The sequence below is a fragment of the Gobius niger genome (assembly GCF_951799975.1).
Source record: "Gobius niger genome assembly, chromosome: 4".
NCBI lineage: Eukaryota > Metazoa > Chordata > Actinopteri > Gobiiformes > Gobiidae > Gobius > Gobius niger.
Genome location: NC_136855.1, coordinates 17,492,781 through 17,508,374, shown reverse-complemented (window position 1 = coordinate 17,508,374; position 15,594 = coordinate 17,492,781). Strand labels below are relative to the sequence as shown.

The window sequence follows — 15,594 nt, the reverse complement described above, 5'->3', positions numbered from 1 at the left end:
ATCTAAAGGTTCAGGTGTTCGTCATTTGTATTTGTTAGAAAGATGACTCACATTTAGTCAAGACTCAAAGCAATCTCCTACTTAAACCAAAACAACAAAACAAGCCAACGTTCCACTTATTGCTGGTGTTGGTGACTGCTATGCCCACCAGATATAGGTGTGGGTGTTCATATCCCAGTAACATCAACAACTATAACCCAGCAGTATAGTTGTTTTTACACTTCAAGGTAATGGGTACATTTAAAAGTGTTCTCTCTTGATTTTTTGGGGCTTTCTTATGTTTGCTACTGCTAAAATATAAGAAAATAGTTTGATACAGATATATTTGCTTTGACGATTGCAGGTCGGGATTGATTGCTTTGGTCAAGCCCAGTGTGCTTGTATTAGGTTTTGTTGTTCTTTTGTGTGAAGTAAATGGAATGAGGAAGTCTGTTCCACATTCCTACAAAAGCAACTACTGTACCTGCCCCTGAAGTAGCCAAAGAACTATCAGTGAATTGTGTCAGGATTGAGGATGGGCATCAGGTGCAAGACATATACCTCAATCGGATGCACAATGGACAGTAGGTTGATCTGGCCTGCCAATATCAACCAAACAAATCAACTAACCAAACTCAGATTATTCAGATTATATATAAAATGTTGTTCCCTGTATTTCTTAATACAATAACAGCAGAAATCATTTTTCTTTTCGTCTTTAAACATTTATTCATCAACATGTGCTTCTAGTGTACTCTACATTATCTGCCAACATGAACACAGGTGCTTAAAATAAAAGAATGAAATCAGAAAGTCTGGCTCAACAGCAGTCAACTGTTGCACCACTGCGTGAGGAGTTACATAAACTGCGTAATTGCTTAAATTGGTTGTGTTTGCCTCAATGCAAATCAGTTGTTGGCTTATTAATAGGCTGTTTGTACACCGAGCACACTGATATTTAATTACATCTCCCAATGCCCCTCTCTGCTGCTGCATGTTTGAGCCCTGTTTACTTTGCACTACAACGCGTTTTTCTAGCGAGGATGGGCAGCTATCACAGGCTTTCTCCCCTCATTGTCACTCAAATCACACGCCTCTTCTTGGTGATAACTTGTTGAGGACGCTGCTGGGTGCGTCCTGGCTGGTAAACAATGGCTGTGTGCGTTTTTAGGGCAGAGTCTGACATTGTGTCATCGTTTTGATCGACATCTTGTAACTGTTTTGACAGATGCCATGCTGCTGGTTGCGGACAGGCTGCAGGGGCCATTCAACATCGAGGCGGTGATTGAACCGATCGACATCAAGATCTCTGAGGCCATCATGACCATGCAGGACAACAGCATGCATGTGTCAGCCAAGGTAAACTTGCTCTTAAAGCTTTGACCCTGATATAATATTATATTCTCATCGAAACATACCTGGCATGGTGTTTCAATTGAGAATGTTTCAGTAACTTCATACATCACACAAAACATCCTTCAGCGCATTAGTTAACATGTTTTCCAGCAGTTAACAGTTGCCAAGGATTCATTTTTGCTCTACTGCTCTGGTCACCAGAGCAAAAGAGGAAGTCCGCCCTCTGCTGGCGTTATGTACAACTGTCTTTGTATAACTAGGGGTATTGTCTTTATAAGTTATACTACTTGAATAAAGCCTAATGATATAGGGCCTTTAAAGGTGGGAACTCTCATCATTACATTTTATAACCCAATACTTATCGAAATGCCTGTAGGACTGATGACTTTCAGAGTGTTCTATTTTAATAGGGATGTTGCATATACACTACTTGTGTACATACAAAAAGCTCACACACTGTAATATTACGTTGGCCGGCCTTTAGCTTTGATTATAGCACGCATTCACTGTGTCATTTTTAAAATAAGCTTCTGCGATGTCAAAAGATCCAGTGTTGCATTAATCTTTCACAAAGATCTTGTATTGATGATGGGAGAGTGTGACCACTACGCTAAGCTGTCTGCAGCACATCCCAAATATTCTCAATGGAGTTAAGATCTGGACTCTGCGCTGGCCAATCCATCCATCCATCCATCTATCCATCCATTTCCGTCCGCTTTATCCGGGGCCAGGTCGCGGAGGCAGCAGTCTGAGCAGAGATGCCCAGACATCCCGATGGCCATGTGTGAAAATTATGTGTCATGCTCCCTGATCCACTATTTCACAATGTGAGCCCAATAATTCCTGGCTTTGTCATCTTGGAATATGCCCGTGCAATCAGGGAAGAAGAAATGCATTGATGGAATAATCTGGTCATTCAGGATGTTCAGGTCGTCAGCTGATCCCATTCGTCAGGCACATAGTGTTGCTGAACCTAGACCAGACCAACTGCAGCAACCCCAGATCATCACAGGTAGTCCAGTCCAGGTGGTGACTTTTTTTTAGTCAGTCGGTGTATAATGTTTAAAGCACCGAATGGTTAGCACTCGCCTAACACCAAGTCTAAGATCTGATTCCCAGATCTATCAGTGCCACAGAGAGCCACACGCCAGTTTACTCCTGTGTAAGTAAGCATAGAATCCATTTATTTTTTCCTTACTATATATCTTTGTGTTGCTCTTGTTGTTTTTTATTGTAATGAGGACTAGTGGAGCTAAATATTCAATTTTGTTTTTTTGTGTTTGTTTGTTTGTTTGTTTGTTTGTTTGTTTCAACTACTGTGTGTGGAGCATAGAAACAGGTTTTATATTCCTAAAATGCGCCATATAAATAATTCTTATAATTCTTGTGTGTGCTATGAAATAAAATAAAAAAATATTTGATTGATTCATTGTTTGATTCATTCATTCATTCATTGATTCATTCATTTGATTGGATTTCATTTAATTCAATCTAATATGCCCAGCTAATGGCCAGGTTTTATAGAATGCTATTTCTTCTGTGTGTGTGCCCTGAGCTACAGAAGATGCTTTGTTTGCTTCTGTCCTGGACATTATGAGTATAAACATGTTGAGGGATTGACAAATGGGAGCGAGCGGACAGCTGCTTGTCCTGACAGCGCCTCAGCACATTAGAGTTCTCCATCACAAACAGAGCCAGCGGCGAGCTACGGGCCAGACACCAATCATAATGAGCGCGCTGTTTAGAGCTGTCACGTGTAGGGACGCTCTTCAGAGCAATGGAGACAAGCCTTAAGGAGCTCGTGCTTCACAGCAAGAAGGTCCAGAGTTTGATAACAATTGGCACGTATTGACTGTTTTATATCCAGATGGAAGTAGGTGGTGTTTGTGGAGTGAAAAGTAGCAAAGTATGGCACGATGGGTCTTTCCACATAGTATTTCCTCTGAATCAGTCCAAAACAAAAACAGCGTGACGGTACAAGAGCGAAGCTGACACAGGCAACATAGTGACTGGGGCCCCACAGCAAAGGAACTGAGGGGGCCCCACTGGGATCTGGATTTTTACTGTAAATAAAATCATAAAAGTAATTCTAGCTTTAAACACTGCAAAAAGTAATCCTGCCTGGAACAGAGCTCGACCAGGACTACACATGGAGGGAATTTGGCTGTAATGTATTTTGACTTCATTATGGCCATCACAGAAGACATAACTACAGTAGTAGTAGTAGTAGTAGTAGTAGTAGTAGTAGTAACAATCAGCACTGTGATCTCTTTTGCGATCCTTATGTTTTCCATAGGTGTTCTGAACATTAGTCGCTCTTGGCTCCTGCACTAATCTGGCACACAAGGAGGGCCTGTAATCCAGATGGATTGTATATTTTGCCATCTCTTATCGCACACGCGAGCTGCTGCAGTGAATGCACAGGCCAAAGATCTCCAAAGGGAAAATGTCAGTGGGGTAGGCAAAGCAAGAGTTTCTCAGATCAAAATGGATGTGCATTCTTCAAAGAAATTGACTTTGCCTCCGCACAGCACACTCACAGCTGCTTGAGAATTCTGATAACCTGCTTCCTTACCATTCAGCAGCAATAAGATTATCTTAAAGTATGAGAAAATAAATGGCGCAGTGCCATATTGAGTTTTTAAAGGGGGCATATCATACAAAATCAACATTTGTGCTATTATCAGCCTTGTTATTACATTGTTCCCTCATCAAAATCTTACTGGAGCAGTATTTTGCTTAATTCTCTGAGTTTTTAGGAATGGTTCCTGTGGTCCTTTCTTCTTCTACTTTTGTAGCGCGTTGTATTTCCTTTATTCTGCTGGATTATTAGATAGATCATTTTAAAGTCCATTAACCATTTCTAAAGTCCATAAACCATCACCAGACCCGTTTTGAGCCTCTCCATCATTTTGTTAGTGTGCACTATCATGTGTAATTCTCCCTGCTTCCATCAAAGGATGGTCCATGGAACGTCCCTTAAACAGAGTCAGTACCCATTTACCATGCACATGCATCAATTTATGTTAAATAAATATGTGACTGTGCTTTGATGCCAGGTGTTCCAGGGGTGCGGCCAGCCAAAGCCCTCTGGAATCGGCCGGTCAGCCCGCGGGATCTCAGACGTGTTCAGCGGACGATTCAAGCACTTCAGCCACGACGAGAAGCCCACAACCACATCAGGAACAAGCCTTGACAGACTGGTAGGCAGCAGCCAATACTGGACACCGCAAACATGATCACCTCCATAATAACATAAACCAAACACAGATTTAGTTTTGGCCAAGGGGCAAGAGATGGTTGTACAAGAATGTTGCATAAGCAAGATAAAGATAAGGCCAGTTATCATGCCTTTACAAGAAACAGTGGTGTGGAAGTAAAAATCTTCCCAGTTCAGTTGATGACTTTAATGACTGGATGTCTGAGAGCCTACACAAACTAATAATAATGGGGATTTTCTTAATCATTTTTAAGCCAAGGTTAGATTTCACTGTGCAAGTTAAGAGAGCCTTTTCATATCAAAAGGAATTATTAAATGCAAAAAGCTTGTAATTACCTCTGGCCTAGATTCGACACTATGTTAAGCAAACTATAAAGTGAATTGTGAATTTTCTTGGTAAATGTTATTCTTTTTTGCACGTGAAGAAAAAGAATACTGAGTTTGGACCCAGCAGACAGGAAGCATAGTGGAAGAACAAAGAGAAATTTATTATGGATGTTGCAAAAGCTGATGCAGGGGACAAGGTTAAATAAAGATGGATAATTCACTGTAATCAAGGGAACGGCTCAAACAAAGATGGAGCTTTGTATTCAGAAACAGAGCAATTTCCGCAGTATATTCCGTAGCTGACAAAATACTAAAAAGCTCAGGCTATGAAAGGATGTACTGCCCTGCCCTGTGGCTCTGAAACAAGTTGTGTAGGAGGTGGGCTGTGTCAGAGTCTATTATACAGATGCGACAACCTATAACTCACCACTATGCAGCCTCCAACCTACAGTCTGCACTCTGGTATACGGCTGTGTCAACTGAATGCCAAATGAAATGCTCTGGAAATTCAAAAACAGTACAATAATGCTGCCTTTTTAGTGCAGTTGTAGTATCAGTTATAGTTTTTTTTAGGCTGATTCTGATTTATGACCTCTTAACCCCCACCTTAAAGGTACTATACAGAGTTTAAAAATGTTAAAATGATGTATTTTCCTCCCCTTACATGTTCCAGCCATGTCCTAATGCTCAGACGTATTCACCACAACTGCCTCTAAAATGTCACTCAAAAAGTTGTTACTTCGGGTCTGAAGTGCCGTCATGCACGAGCTTAAAGGAACAGGCCACCGTTTTTCCATACAGAGATATGTTCTTACCTGAGCTTAGACGAGTTGATACATACCTGTCTGGTCTTTGTGCGTGCCCTCAGTCACACACAACGACCAAAGATGTTGTTAGCATTTGGCCTTTCCCAATGTATTCCTATAGCTCCAAACAGGGGTGAAGTTGGAAGCTACCACGCTCTTCCACGGGCACGCACAAAGACAGGTACGCATCAACCCGTTTAAGCTCAGGTAAGAACATATCACAGTATGGAAGAACTATGTGCCCTCAGTCACGCAAAAAGACCAAAGATGCTGTTAGTATTTGGGCTCTCCCAATGTATTCCTATGGCTCCAAACGCATTGAAGTTAGAGGCCACCACGCTCTTCCACGGGCATGCACAAAGACCAGACAGGTACGCATCAACTCGTCTAAGATCAGGTAAGAACATATCTCAGCATGGAAAAACGGTGGCCTGTTCCTTTAATATAGAACCTGCAATCACGCATAAGACCTGAGGTGGCAGTAGTGAGTATAAAAGCACATTTTCTCCAGTTCCGTTTTTTCTCCAGTTCCTTTTTTCCAGGTTTTTTGGGTAAGGCCAAACTGGAGAAAATGTACTAGGTTCAGGTAATGGTTATGAGGTTAAATAAATGTCTCAAATAATGAAATAAAAAATGTAAACAACACCACCTTTTATGTCATGTAAAAGTTTTTTTTGCAATTGTCAATACAGCAACATACTGTATTTGGGGGACACCTATGGTTTTAATGAAGTAATACCCATATGCACTTCCAACCTCTTTACATTACCCAGGCATTAAGTGTGATTATTACGTTTGAATGTTGGTTTTTACTAAAGACGATATGCCCAATTTCCCTTTGCACAAAGTATGTCTCACAGTCAGTGTCAAAGCTTATTTAAAAGCAATTAGCGTGTTTTCTTATATTCAGTCAATTTTGTACAGAAGTAATTAGTTGACATAAATTGTGTGACAGCTTTTATTATGGTCCCTTGTCTTCAGCTTGTCATTTTTACAAACCGTATTAAGTCTAACCGGCCTGTCTCTATTCTTAGGCGCAGACACATCAAACCCAGACATGTAAAGGGGGGGGGGGGGGGGGGGAGTAAGTGAGCTAACAAAAAGAAGAAAATGACTCTTTTATGGAAAAATCCTCAGGTTTTTGTTTCCTTTAATAATTTATCTGAACATTTTGTCAGTACCAGCTTCAAATAAAAGACAGCAAAAAGCTACCTGTCAGTTCGAGACTCGGAGGTTTCTTAACTGTTCACTATTGCACAGTTTTTGCTTGATCGTTTTTGACGTCTAAAATAATCAAAAGATACTGTCGCGCGTGTCACTCTTTCATACCTTCTAGCTCAGCGCAGACGCAGGATTCAGTTTCGCTCGAGACAGATGCCACAAAAGTTGGACGTTTAATCTCAGCGAATGAAGAGTCAAAGTCACCTAAGAAGCACTTCGAGAGTCTATATTTTTGTTCTTGTTTATGTTTTTTCATGTATTCCTGTTTCTGTTTGTTTGCTTTGGACTTTTTTATTGGTTTTACCTGTAAGGACCATAACATCAGAAGTGCAAAATCCATTTTTATTGACAGAAAGGATGGAGAGGATGGTGGAAGTTGTAGAGCTGGAATGTTAACAGGTTACGCTTTACTGCTGTCAAAAATATTTAGAACAGAAAACTGGTTTCATTTAAGTATTATTTCTAAAGTTTAATGCCTAGTGTGTCTTGATATACAGAAAATAAACGTATATGGTTGTTTCAATACAAAATAATACAAAAACAGCTTCTATTATGTTTGTTAAAAATAATACATAATAGATACTGTAGCACAGGTATGAAAGTATCATTCAGGCACCAATACGGTAAACCTCGTAGTATTAAAATAATGGTTCTGGGGAAAAAATTAAAGCTACCCAGTCTTCGCAGGACCAGCCCTAGGCATAGGCGACCCAGTCGGCCACCGAGGGCACCATCTGCTGAAGGGGGCGTCGAATTGCGCTTTAATTTTTAAACCCTATCTGCAACATCGCCTATTTCTGGACTTAACTTTGGAACAGAAATAGATAGACACTTGCGGGCTTTACTGTTGGAAAATGGAGATTCCAAGCTTTCAAACAACCACTCTGGACCTTCTACGCCTTCGGGGAGCCACATAACATCCCGGTAAAAAATCGGAAATTTACTTCGGATGTAGAGGTTCCTCCTCCAATATAACTGGTGTGCGCACATTTAATGAAGCACATGTTCTGATTTTGTTTGGGCCTGTGTCCCCAAGACCTGAAATAGGACAAATAATGCAAGAAGAAGGTGGGGCACAGCACAGAGGCGTGTGTGCTCAGGGCGATTTAATAGAGCATTTAACCAGGTGTGTGTGTGGTGTGGTCCTCACCCAAAGAAAGCAGACTTATCTCCATTTCAAATAAAAAACATTCTAACCAAATATCTGGAATCTTGAGAGAAATTAGCCAAATGAAAAGTTAAACATGTCCAGTGTAGGATGTGTTACGACGATGTTGTTTATTCAGTTACTCAGCATTTTCACAACATTACCCCATTATTGACCTGTCACTGACATACATTTTGAACAATTTTAGTTTGTGTAAAAGGTTGAGGCGGTCAATCTGTGGGATACCATTCATCATGTAACTTTTTGCTTGACTGACTAACAGACATGTTTCTGCCCAGGCCCTCTCTCTAAGTCTCTAAATGACTCGGCTGTCCAATTAAAACTCTCTCTTCTTCATTTCATTGCTGCTCCCAGAGGATAGTGTGGAGGACAATGCAACACAGTGTAAGTCGCCTATTTCCTTTCTATCTCTCTCCCTCTCTCTCACCTCACTGTACTATTCATATTGGTAAGTCCACTGCATATTGCGATGTTGTTCTGGGTCTCTGGCTTGCTGTTTTGCACTTTGGGGAATGTTTTACCTAGAAGAGGAACAACTAAAACAAATATATACTGCAGTTAGCTGGTGGCAAGGAAAGCCAGATAAAGCAAGATTAAGGAGCGAGAATATTGTGACCAGTAGCAGACGACTGTTTGTTGTAAATTAGCTGAACAAAAGCTGTTAATAATGCATTGTTGTCCTTACACAATTATTTATTTTGCGCATTGGTTTTCTCAGTGAGATTCATATTAAGATTATAAGTGGCTAATGTTGCCGAGAACCTTTTTCTTTCGCTTTTTTTTGTGTCCATAACCATGGCTTATTGTCAGTTCTATCAAGATTTAGGACTGGAGCAAATACCGTGGCTTGAGATTAAGGCAACAGCCATGAAGGAATCCCAATCTGTTAGCTGGATTAACACAGAAAAGGATGATAAGTGTTTATTTTTGCTAAATTATTTGCGAGAGAGATGCTGTCAAATGAACATACTGTGGCGGCTGGCAAAGACATTGAGAATATTATCACCATAACGACTGTCTTTATAAACCGGGATGCTGTGTTTGTATGATTATGTTGGGCGTTTTTTATACAGGATATTTTTGCATGCGCACTTTATTTCATTTCACAGTGATGTTGAAATATGTTACAATGTGACAGATGATTTTCTTTTTCATGCAGCCCTGAAATGTTTCTCCTATTCCCCGCTGCTTTCACGCAATAATGAAGTCTGTTGATCATTATATGTCCCCATACCTCCCAACTGCAGCCTTGGATACTGGAACTTCCCCCTTCCAAACAATGTCCATTAGAAATGTTCAGGCACAAAAGCGGAGCCCAAGTAACACATTGATTATCATTCAGGGAGGGAAAACTCCACTGGATTTAGTTGAGCGGGGTTTCTGACACCAAATCTGATTTTAATCATTTTAATCGCTTCATCAATATGCTTGGAAATGCTTCTGAGATAACCTATTGGCTCTCCTAATTCGGCTGATCTGTCATAGCTCAGCGAATAGGACGACGCATTAGGAGTGTGTAAGTTAAATGGAAGTGCACTTAACCCAGGTGTGTGGTGCTTTCCGATACTTGGATGAAGCTGTATTACATAGAAAAAATGTTAAGTAAAACGTTTTACTCTGTATATATAGCTGTCATGGGAAAACTCCAAGGTCGTTTGGATTCAAATTGTTATATTCATTTAGTGATTTGGTTCATTCCTACCATGTTGCGCGTTTTTTACTCATTAATTGTCCGTGAGAGTAAATACTACACTGACGGAAAAAAACAAGGAGATTTTTTTTTTTTCACTCAAACTTGGCTGTTAATACTATTTAAGTGGCGCTAGCCCGAAGGTAGATTTGCCTGTTAGCCTGTTAGCTTCTTCCTCGTGATTCCATTAGTGTGTATTGGAGCCTCCGACCCGGTGCAGGGAAAGCAGCATTTGTGGTTGTCTGGCCAGAGACACCAATCATCCCATCAACACTTGTATTACCCCAAGAGGGACTACGAAAAGGATTTATTAAGGTAAACAAGTTACTTAGTGCTGCTTTAATTAATGTTTTCATGTACCGTAAATTCAAAAAGAAAAAGTACATATATAGGCCGCACTTGTCTATATTGTTGTTGTTGTCCATGTTGTAACATGAGAGAGCACACATACTGCACCAGGGCCGAGAGATGAGCCCAATGCGGGACAGGTTATACGCTGAGTATTAGCACGGGCAAGTGTCCCTCCTTGCCATTTCAGTCTCATCTCCCACTTGTTTGTTTTTCCACAAACATTGTGCTGCATTTTCCGTACTTTTAGGCACTAAATGGACACCAAACTATACTTTTTTAGCCAACTGTGAGTTAAAACTGTTCTGAGATAAAGAGCATGTGATACTTGGTGTAGCGCTGATATAGAATCGTTGGCCTCGCCATGCTTTAGAAACGTGACGAATACACTCCGCATGCGTATCCAACACATTATCTCCCTCCCCGCACCGCAGTGTGGAAGTAAAGGGCTGAACTACTGGACAACTCCTCCATATGACATCTCAGCCCGAATTTCTGGTCGGGCTCGGGCGTTAGATCTAAAACGCTATGCCATTAGCCACCGTCATTGTATAGGCCACACAGTTCAGGGCGTGCGAAAAAAGTAGAGGTTTATAATCCGGAAATGACGGTACTTGCTAGATAGATAGATAGATAGATAGATAGATAGATAGATAGATAGATAGATAGATAGATAGATAGATAGATAGATAGATAGATAGATAGATAGATAGATAGATAGATAGATAGATAGATAGATAGATAGATAGATAGATAGATAGATAGATAGATAGATAGATAGATAGATAGATAGATATCCAACGTATATAGAGTTCCAACGTAATGGCACAATTACAAGACTTCAAATAAGAGAAATATCCTGTAAATAAATTAAAACATCACCTTTTCATTATTGTTTCAAATCCATTTTCATTGCTCTCCTTGTCATACTGTACTTTGCTGAAGAGAGATGTGTGCAAAGCAATACTGGCCTGGACTGAGGGAGTTTCAAGAACACATCGGATTTATGTTGTGTGAAAGAGATGTTGAACTTAACAATGAGACTGAGAGAGTAAAAACGGCCCATGACTACAATCACCATCATACACTGGCAACTGTAACGGCACTAAAAGCTCCTATAACGGCTCATTAGTTTTACATTGAGAAGGCCACGTCTGTCTCCACTGTTTGCAGCAGGCTTAAAGTGTTTTCTACCTCTGTGTTGCTCTGTATCCTGTCACCTGTGAGAGAATATGTGATCACACAGAATCAGATAACAGCGCTGATCCTCGTCTAATCCACTGCCGTCCCGTGCAGCAGCCGAACTGTTCAAACTAAACCATATCTCCAGGCTCCAGGATTCCTATTTGTTTTAGGTTACTAAAAACACTGCATAGGGATATTGTAGAAAAGGTTTACGGAAAGTAGCCATCGGATAAGGCTTTGTGACACTCTCAGCTCGTTGGTGAAAAAATTAATGCGACACGGGGTATTTTGACATTTCAGAAGCTTATTGAAACAATGCCACAGTGAGTAAGTGCTGTAATCAAAGCTAAAGGCAGTTAAACAAAATATTAGGGCATGTTTTGTTAGGTATTATCACCATAGGAAAATTTGTCCTCTGCGTTTGGTCAGGACGAAGTAATAAGAGGTAATGTCTTCTGCAAATGCTAAACTGTTAACTTTATAATCACCCGATTTGCAACACTGGTGACCATCTTTATTGGTTTGTTGTATGGAGCTGAATAGATGCTGCTCTTACACAGAAAGTGAATCCGTCAAAACCATGGCCAGGCTGCTACCACGCTACATCTCATTGCTCCTCTATCAGGCCTCCACAGCCAGGAAGCAATCTGTTAATGAGCATTTTCAAAGGAAGGCCAAAACTGTAAATAATCATCAGTGTTTCATTCCTTCAATCAATCATGCAAATATCGTCGACTCACCCCCTTTCATCCTTTAACTGAGAGTGCAATTCTTATGAGTCTGGTGCACAGAGATTACTGAAAACGTAATGTGGAGCATTTTCAAAAGGCTTAAATACATAAAGTATGTTTGTATTTATTAAAGCCAAGACTGTGGCAATGTACAGAAAGTACAAAGTGTTCTTTTGGGCATTTGTGTTGCTGGGAAAGATGAGATAACAAAAGAGTTCAGGAGCGCACAGACGAACATTGGCTTTTCTCCTCCAAAGAGGAGAAAAGGACCACGGAACAACCGTGTTTCCTCCCGGGTCACAGCAGGTAAATTCATCTTGCAGACTGTAGTGTCCAAATACTTTTATGTGAACAATATGGCTCCCCTCCAAAATGAGATGCTTCATCTCAAGGGGATTCCCAAGAAAGAATAAAGAACAATAACCTCAGTATTGTACATCTTAAATCTTAAATTTGTTCATTATTATGGAATTCATCAGGCATTACTGAAACCGGATTGGTTTCGACGACACAGTTCTGAGCTCTTAAGGCTGCTTTAGAGCTGCTTGAACGTGTATAATAGTCAGGTTAAGGTACTGTAGTGTTCTAAACCAATTACTATATAGTTTCTCTCTATAATTGTTTCTCTGCAATTTGAGTTTTTCGACTTACTGTATAGAATATCCACAGTCCTTGTGATAGCGCCATGGCAACCAATGGACCACTTTCCCTCCATATTATCCCTCACATGGATGAAGTGAACAGTATGTGAACCATAGAGAAAAAGAATCGTAACTGGCACAATAAGAAGATTACGATAGTTCTCAATATGTTTCCTCCATAGAAGATTAGTATAAAGGTGATCCCAAAAAGTTAGCCCTGACTGCTAAGTATGATGTGTTCTTTGTTAACCTGGAGAGAGTCACATAAGACAGAGGGACACATTTAAGTAAACTCAATTTATTGACAGAAGACTCATTATGTAACTTTGGACCTTACATCATGGCAGGAAACTGTTGAAGAGGAAAGCTGATAGGAGATTATTGAGATAATCTTAGTCTCGACCCTGGTGGTGGTGAAAAGCGATGAAGAGAGAGCATTTTGCTGCTTAAGCGGGGATGAGGTGGTGTTGAGGAGCTGAAAGCTGAGTGAAGAGGAGATGAGGCCTGTTTAAATGAGCCAAATGCTCATTGACAGACAGGTGAAGTGCAGTAGACGGAGGTGAAGAAGGCATTGACACATAGCCAGCTACATTTATCAGTACGCTATTGCTTACTCAGTAAGTAGCGCTTTAGACTACCGCACTGTATTATAGTGCTGACAAAGATAGGTTAAAAAACTTTGGAATGGGCGGCACGGTAGCACAGCGGCTGGTGCTTGTGCTTCACAGCTAGAAGGTCCGGGTTCGATTCCCACCAAGGACGGGGCCTTTCTGTGTGGAGTTTGCATGTTCTCCCCGTGTCTGCGTAGGTTTCCTCCGGGTACTCCGGTTTCCCCTACCACTAAAAACATGTACAATAGGCCAGGATGTATGAGAGTGTGTTTGAGAGTGCGCATGGGGGACGACGGATGAAAATTAGCCTAAGGCTACAATCCGGTGTGGCTTGTTCATTAACTTGCACTGTCCCTACCAAATAAACCATAAATAAAATAAAATAAATGTCTGGACTCAGTAATTAGTATCTCTTTGTAGACCAGAGTTGCATGGTAGCATTAAGAACACTATGCATGCATACTTTATCAACAAGATATAGTTCGAAGTTTGATTATTATTATTCCATTGGAGCGCTCTGACCTAGTTTTCTATCTTGACATTGTGCATTGAAATTGGTAATGAGTAAATGATTGGTCACTTTTCTTACAGTCTTTATATCTAACACCTAATAGAACTTAATGAGTGTGTCTGGGCCTGATTTTAGCTTGTCAGAAGAATTGGAAACCTGAGAGTGATGCTTCTGAGGACTCCAGGGTGTGAAACTATATTAGGATAAATTTACACCTAGTCAGCTACATTTATCAGTACTTTGTGTTAGTGCTTTACACGCACTCATCACCGCAAAAAGGTCATGGGATCGATTCCCAGGCTCGGAGCCTTTGTGGAGGTTTGCATATCTGTGTAGATTTCCTACAGTTTGCTAAAACCTCCAGGTACAAACTCCTGACGAAAATCCGGGTTCAAGATCTGGAGATGGGTCTACATGCGCTGCCCTGTGGTCACCCACTGCTGGCACTGATCAAGGATATGGGTCGAATGCAGAAGAAATAAAGCCATCAAATATAGACATGCTTTACACTGAACTGCAAAGGAGTCAGTGTAAAGTAGTCAGTCAGTCACTCAGTCAGTCAGTCAGTCAGTCAGTATCTGTATCTGTGGCTTATTCTCAGTTATGTATTGCACAAACTTTGCTGTTTACGCTGTACATGTGATTCACACTTTCTTATGCTACTTACTAAAACAGTTGCCCCAGTCGGTATCCCGCTCTTGTGGCAGTGGCAGTGTTTCTAAGCCGAGTGTTACATCTCTAGTCTTTAAGACTTGCATTTGTTAGAGCGGCTCCACTGCTGAGACAAGACCAAAGGCTTTTATGCAGATTTGGGGCGCACACTGTGAATGTGAATGGTGGAGAAATTACTATTCCCCTGTCAAACTTTCTCCGCGCTACAGTAATCAGTCACTGAAAATCACTCCTCCAAGCGCTACTGCCCAAACCACTGTCCAAAGTGACCAATGGTAATGCGGCCAAATTGGTTCAGACTATGTGCCATGTTATAAACTGATCCCATTCAAAGCTCTAATGAAATGCTGGCATGTTTTCACAGATTCGTTCTCTGGGCTTTTTGCTCTTTAATAGCCACAGTTTTTGTGCAAATCAGCAGGCAAAAGAACAAGAGTTAAGACCAGTTAATTGTGCTGGCATGCTAAATTAGTACATTGGGCGTGCTGAGCTGAAGCTTTCTCTGCAGTAATAACCATGGGGTGTGTGCGCTGTTGGGCTTAGGGAAGTTTGTATTAGATAGTGCTGACAAAGATTAGGTTAAAGAACTTCGGAATGTCTTGACTCGCTTGTTGTTGAATACATAAAAGCCCGCATGAAAGATTGGACATGAATTAGCATTTCATTGTCACACTATATGCTTTATCATCAAGATATAGTGCAAAAGTTTGATTATTATTATTATTCCATTGGAGCACTCTGACCTACTTTTCTACCTTGACTTTTTGCATTGAGATCTGTGATGAGTAAATGATTGGTCACTTTTCTTACAGTCTTTAAACCCAACACCTAATAGAACTTAATGAGTGTGTCTGGGCGTGATTTTAGCCTGTCAGAAGAAATGGAGCCCTGACAGAGAGTGATGCTTCTGCTCATTCAGCGGACTCCGGAGTGTGAAACTAAATTAGGATAAATGTTCATGCCATAGACACACACTGCCACAACAGATCAATGTGGACGCTCATCCATCCGCACTCTCATAACACCTGTATTCCTTCCATGTAGAAACCCTATCTAAACTTGTCGCACGGTTGCTTGTTCCGAATGGCTACGGCTCTTCAGAGAAAAGCAGCACTTTTAGAAGCTCTG

The 15,594-nt window shown here is 40.8% G+C and overlaps 1 protein-coding gene across 2 annotated transcripts in view; it reads left to right on the top strand.

Moving 5' to 3' along the window:
• gpc6a (glypican 6a) overlaps nucleotides 1–15,594 on the top strand; it is a 150,782-nt gene that overhangs the window by 121,388 nt on the left and 13,800 nt on the right. Inside the window, exons 5-7 of one of the 2 annotated variants that reach the window (XM_079555327.1) lie at nucleotides 1,208–1,338; nucleotides 4,395–4,538; nucleotides 8,432–8,461. In XM_079555327.1, the coding sequence (XP_079411453.1) occupies nucleotides 1,208–1,338; nucleotides 4,395–4,538; nucleotides 8,432–8,461 (305 nt within the window). The remainder of the gene's footprint in view (nucleotides 1–1,207; nucleotides 1,339–4,394; nucleotides 4,539–8,431; nucleotides 8,462–15,594) is intronic. The other variant, XM_079555328.1, reaches the window with a different exon arrangement.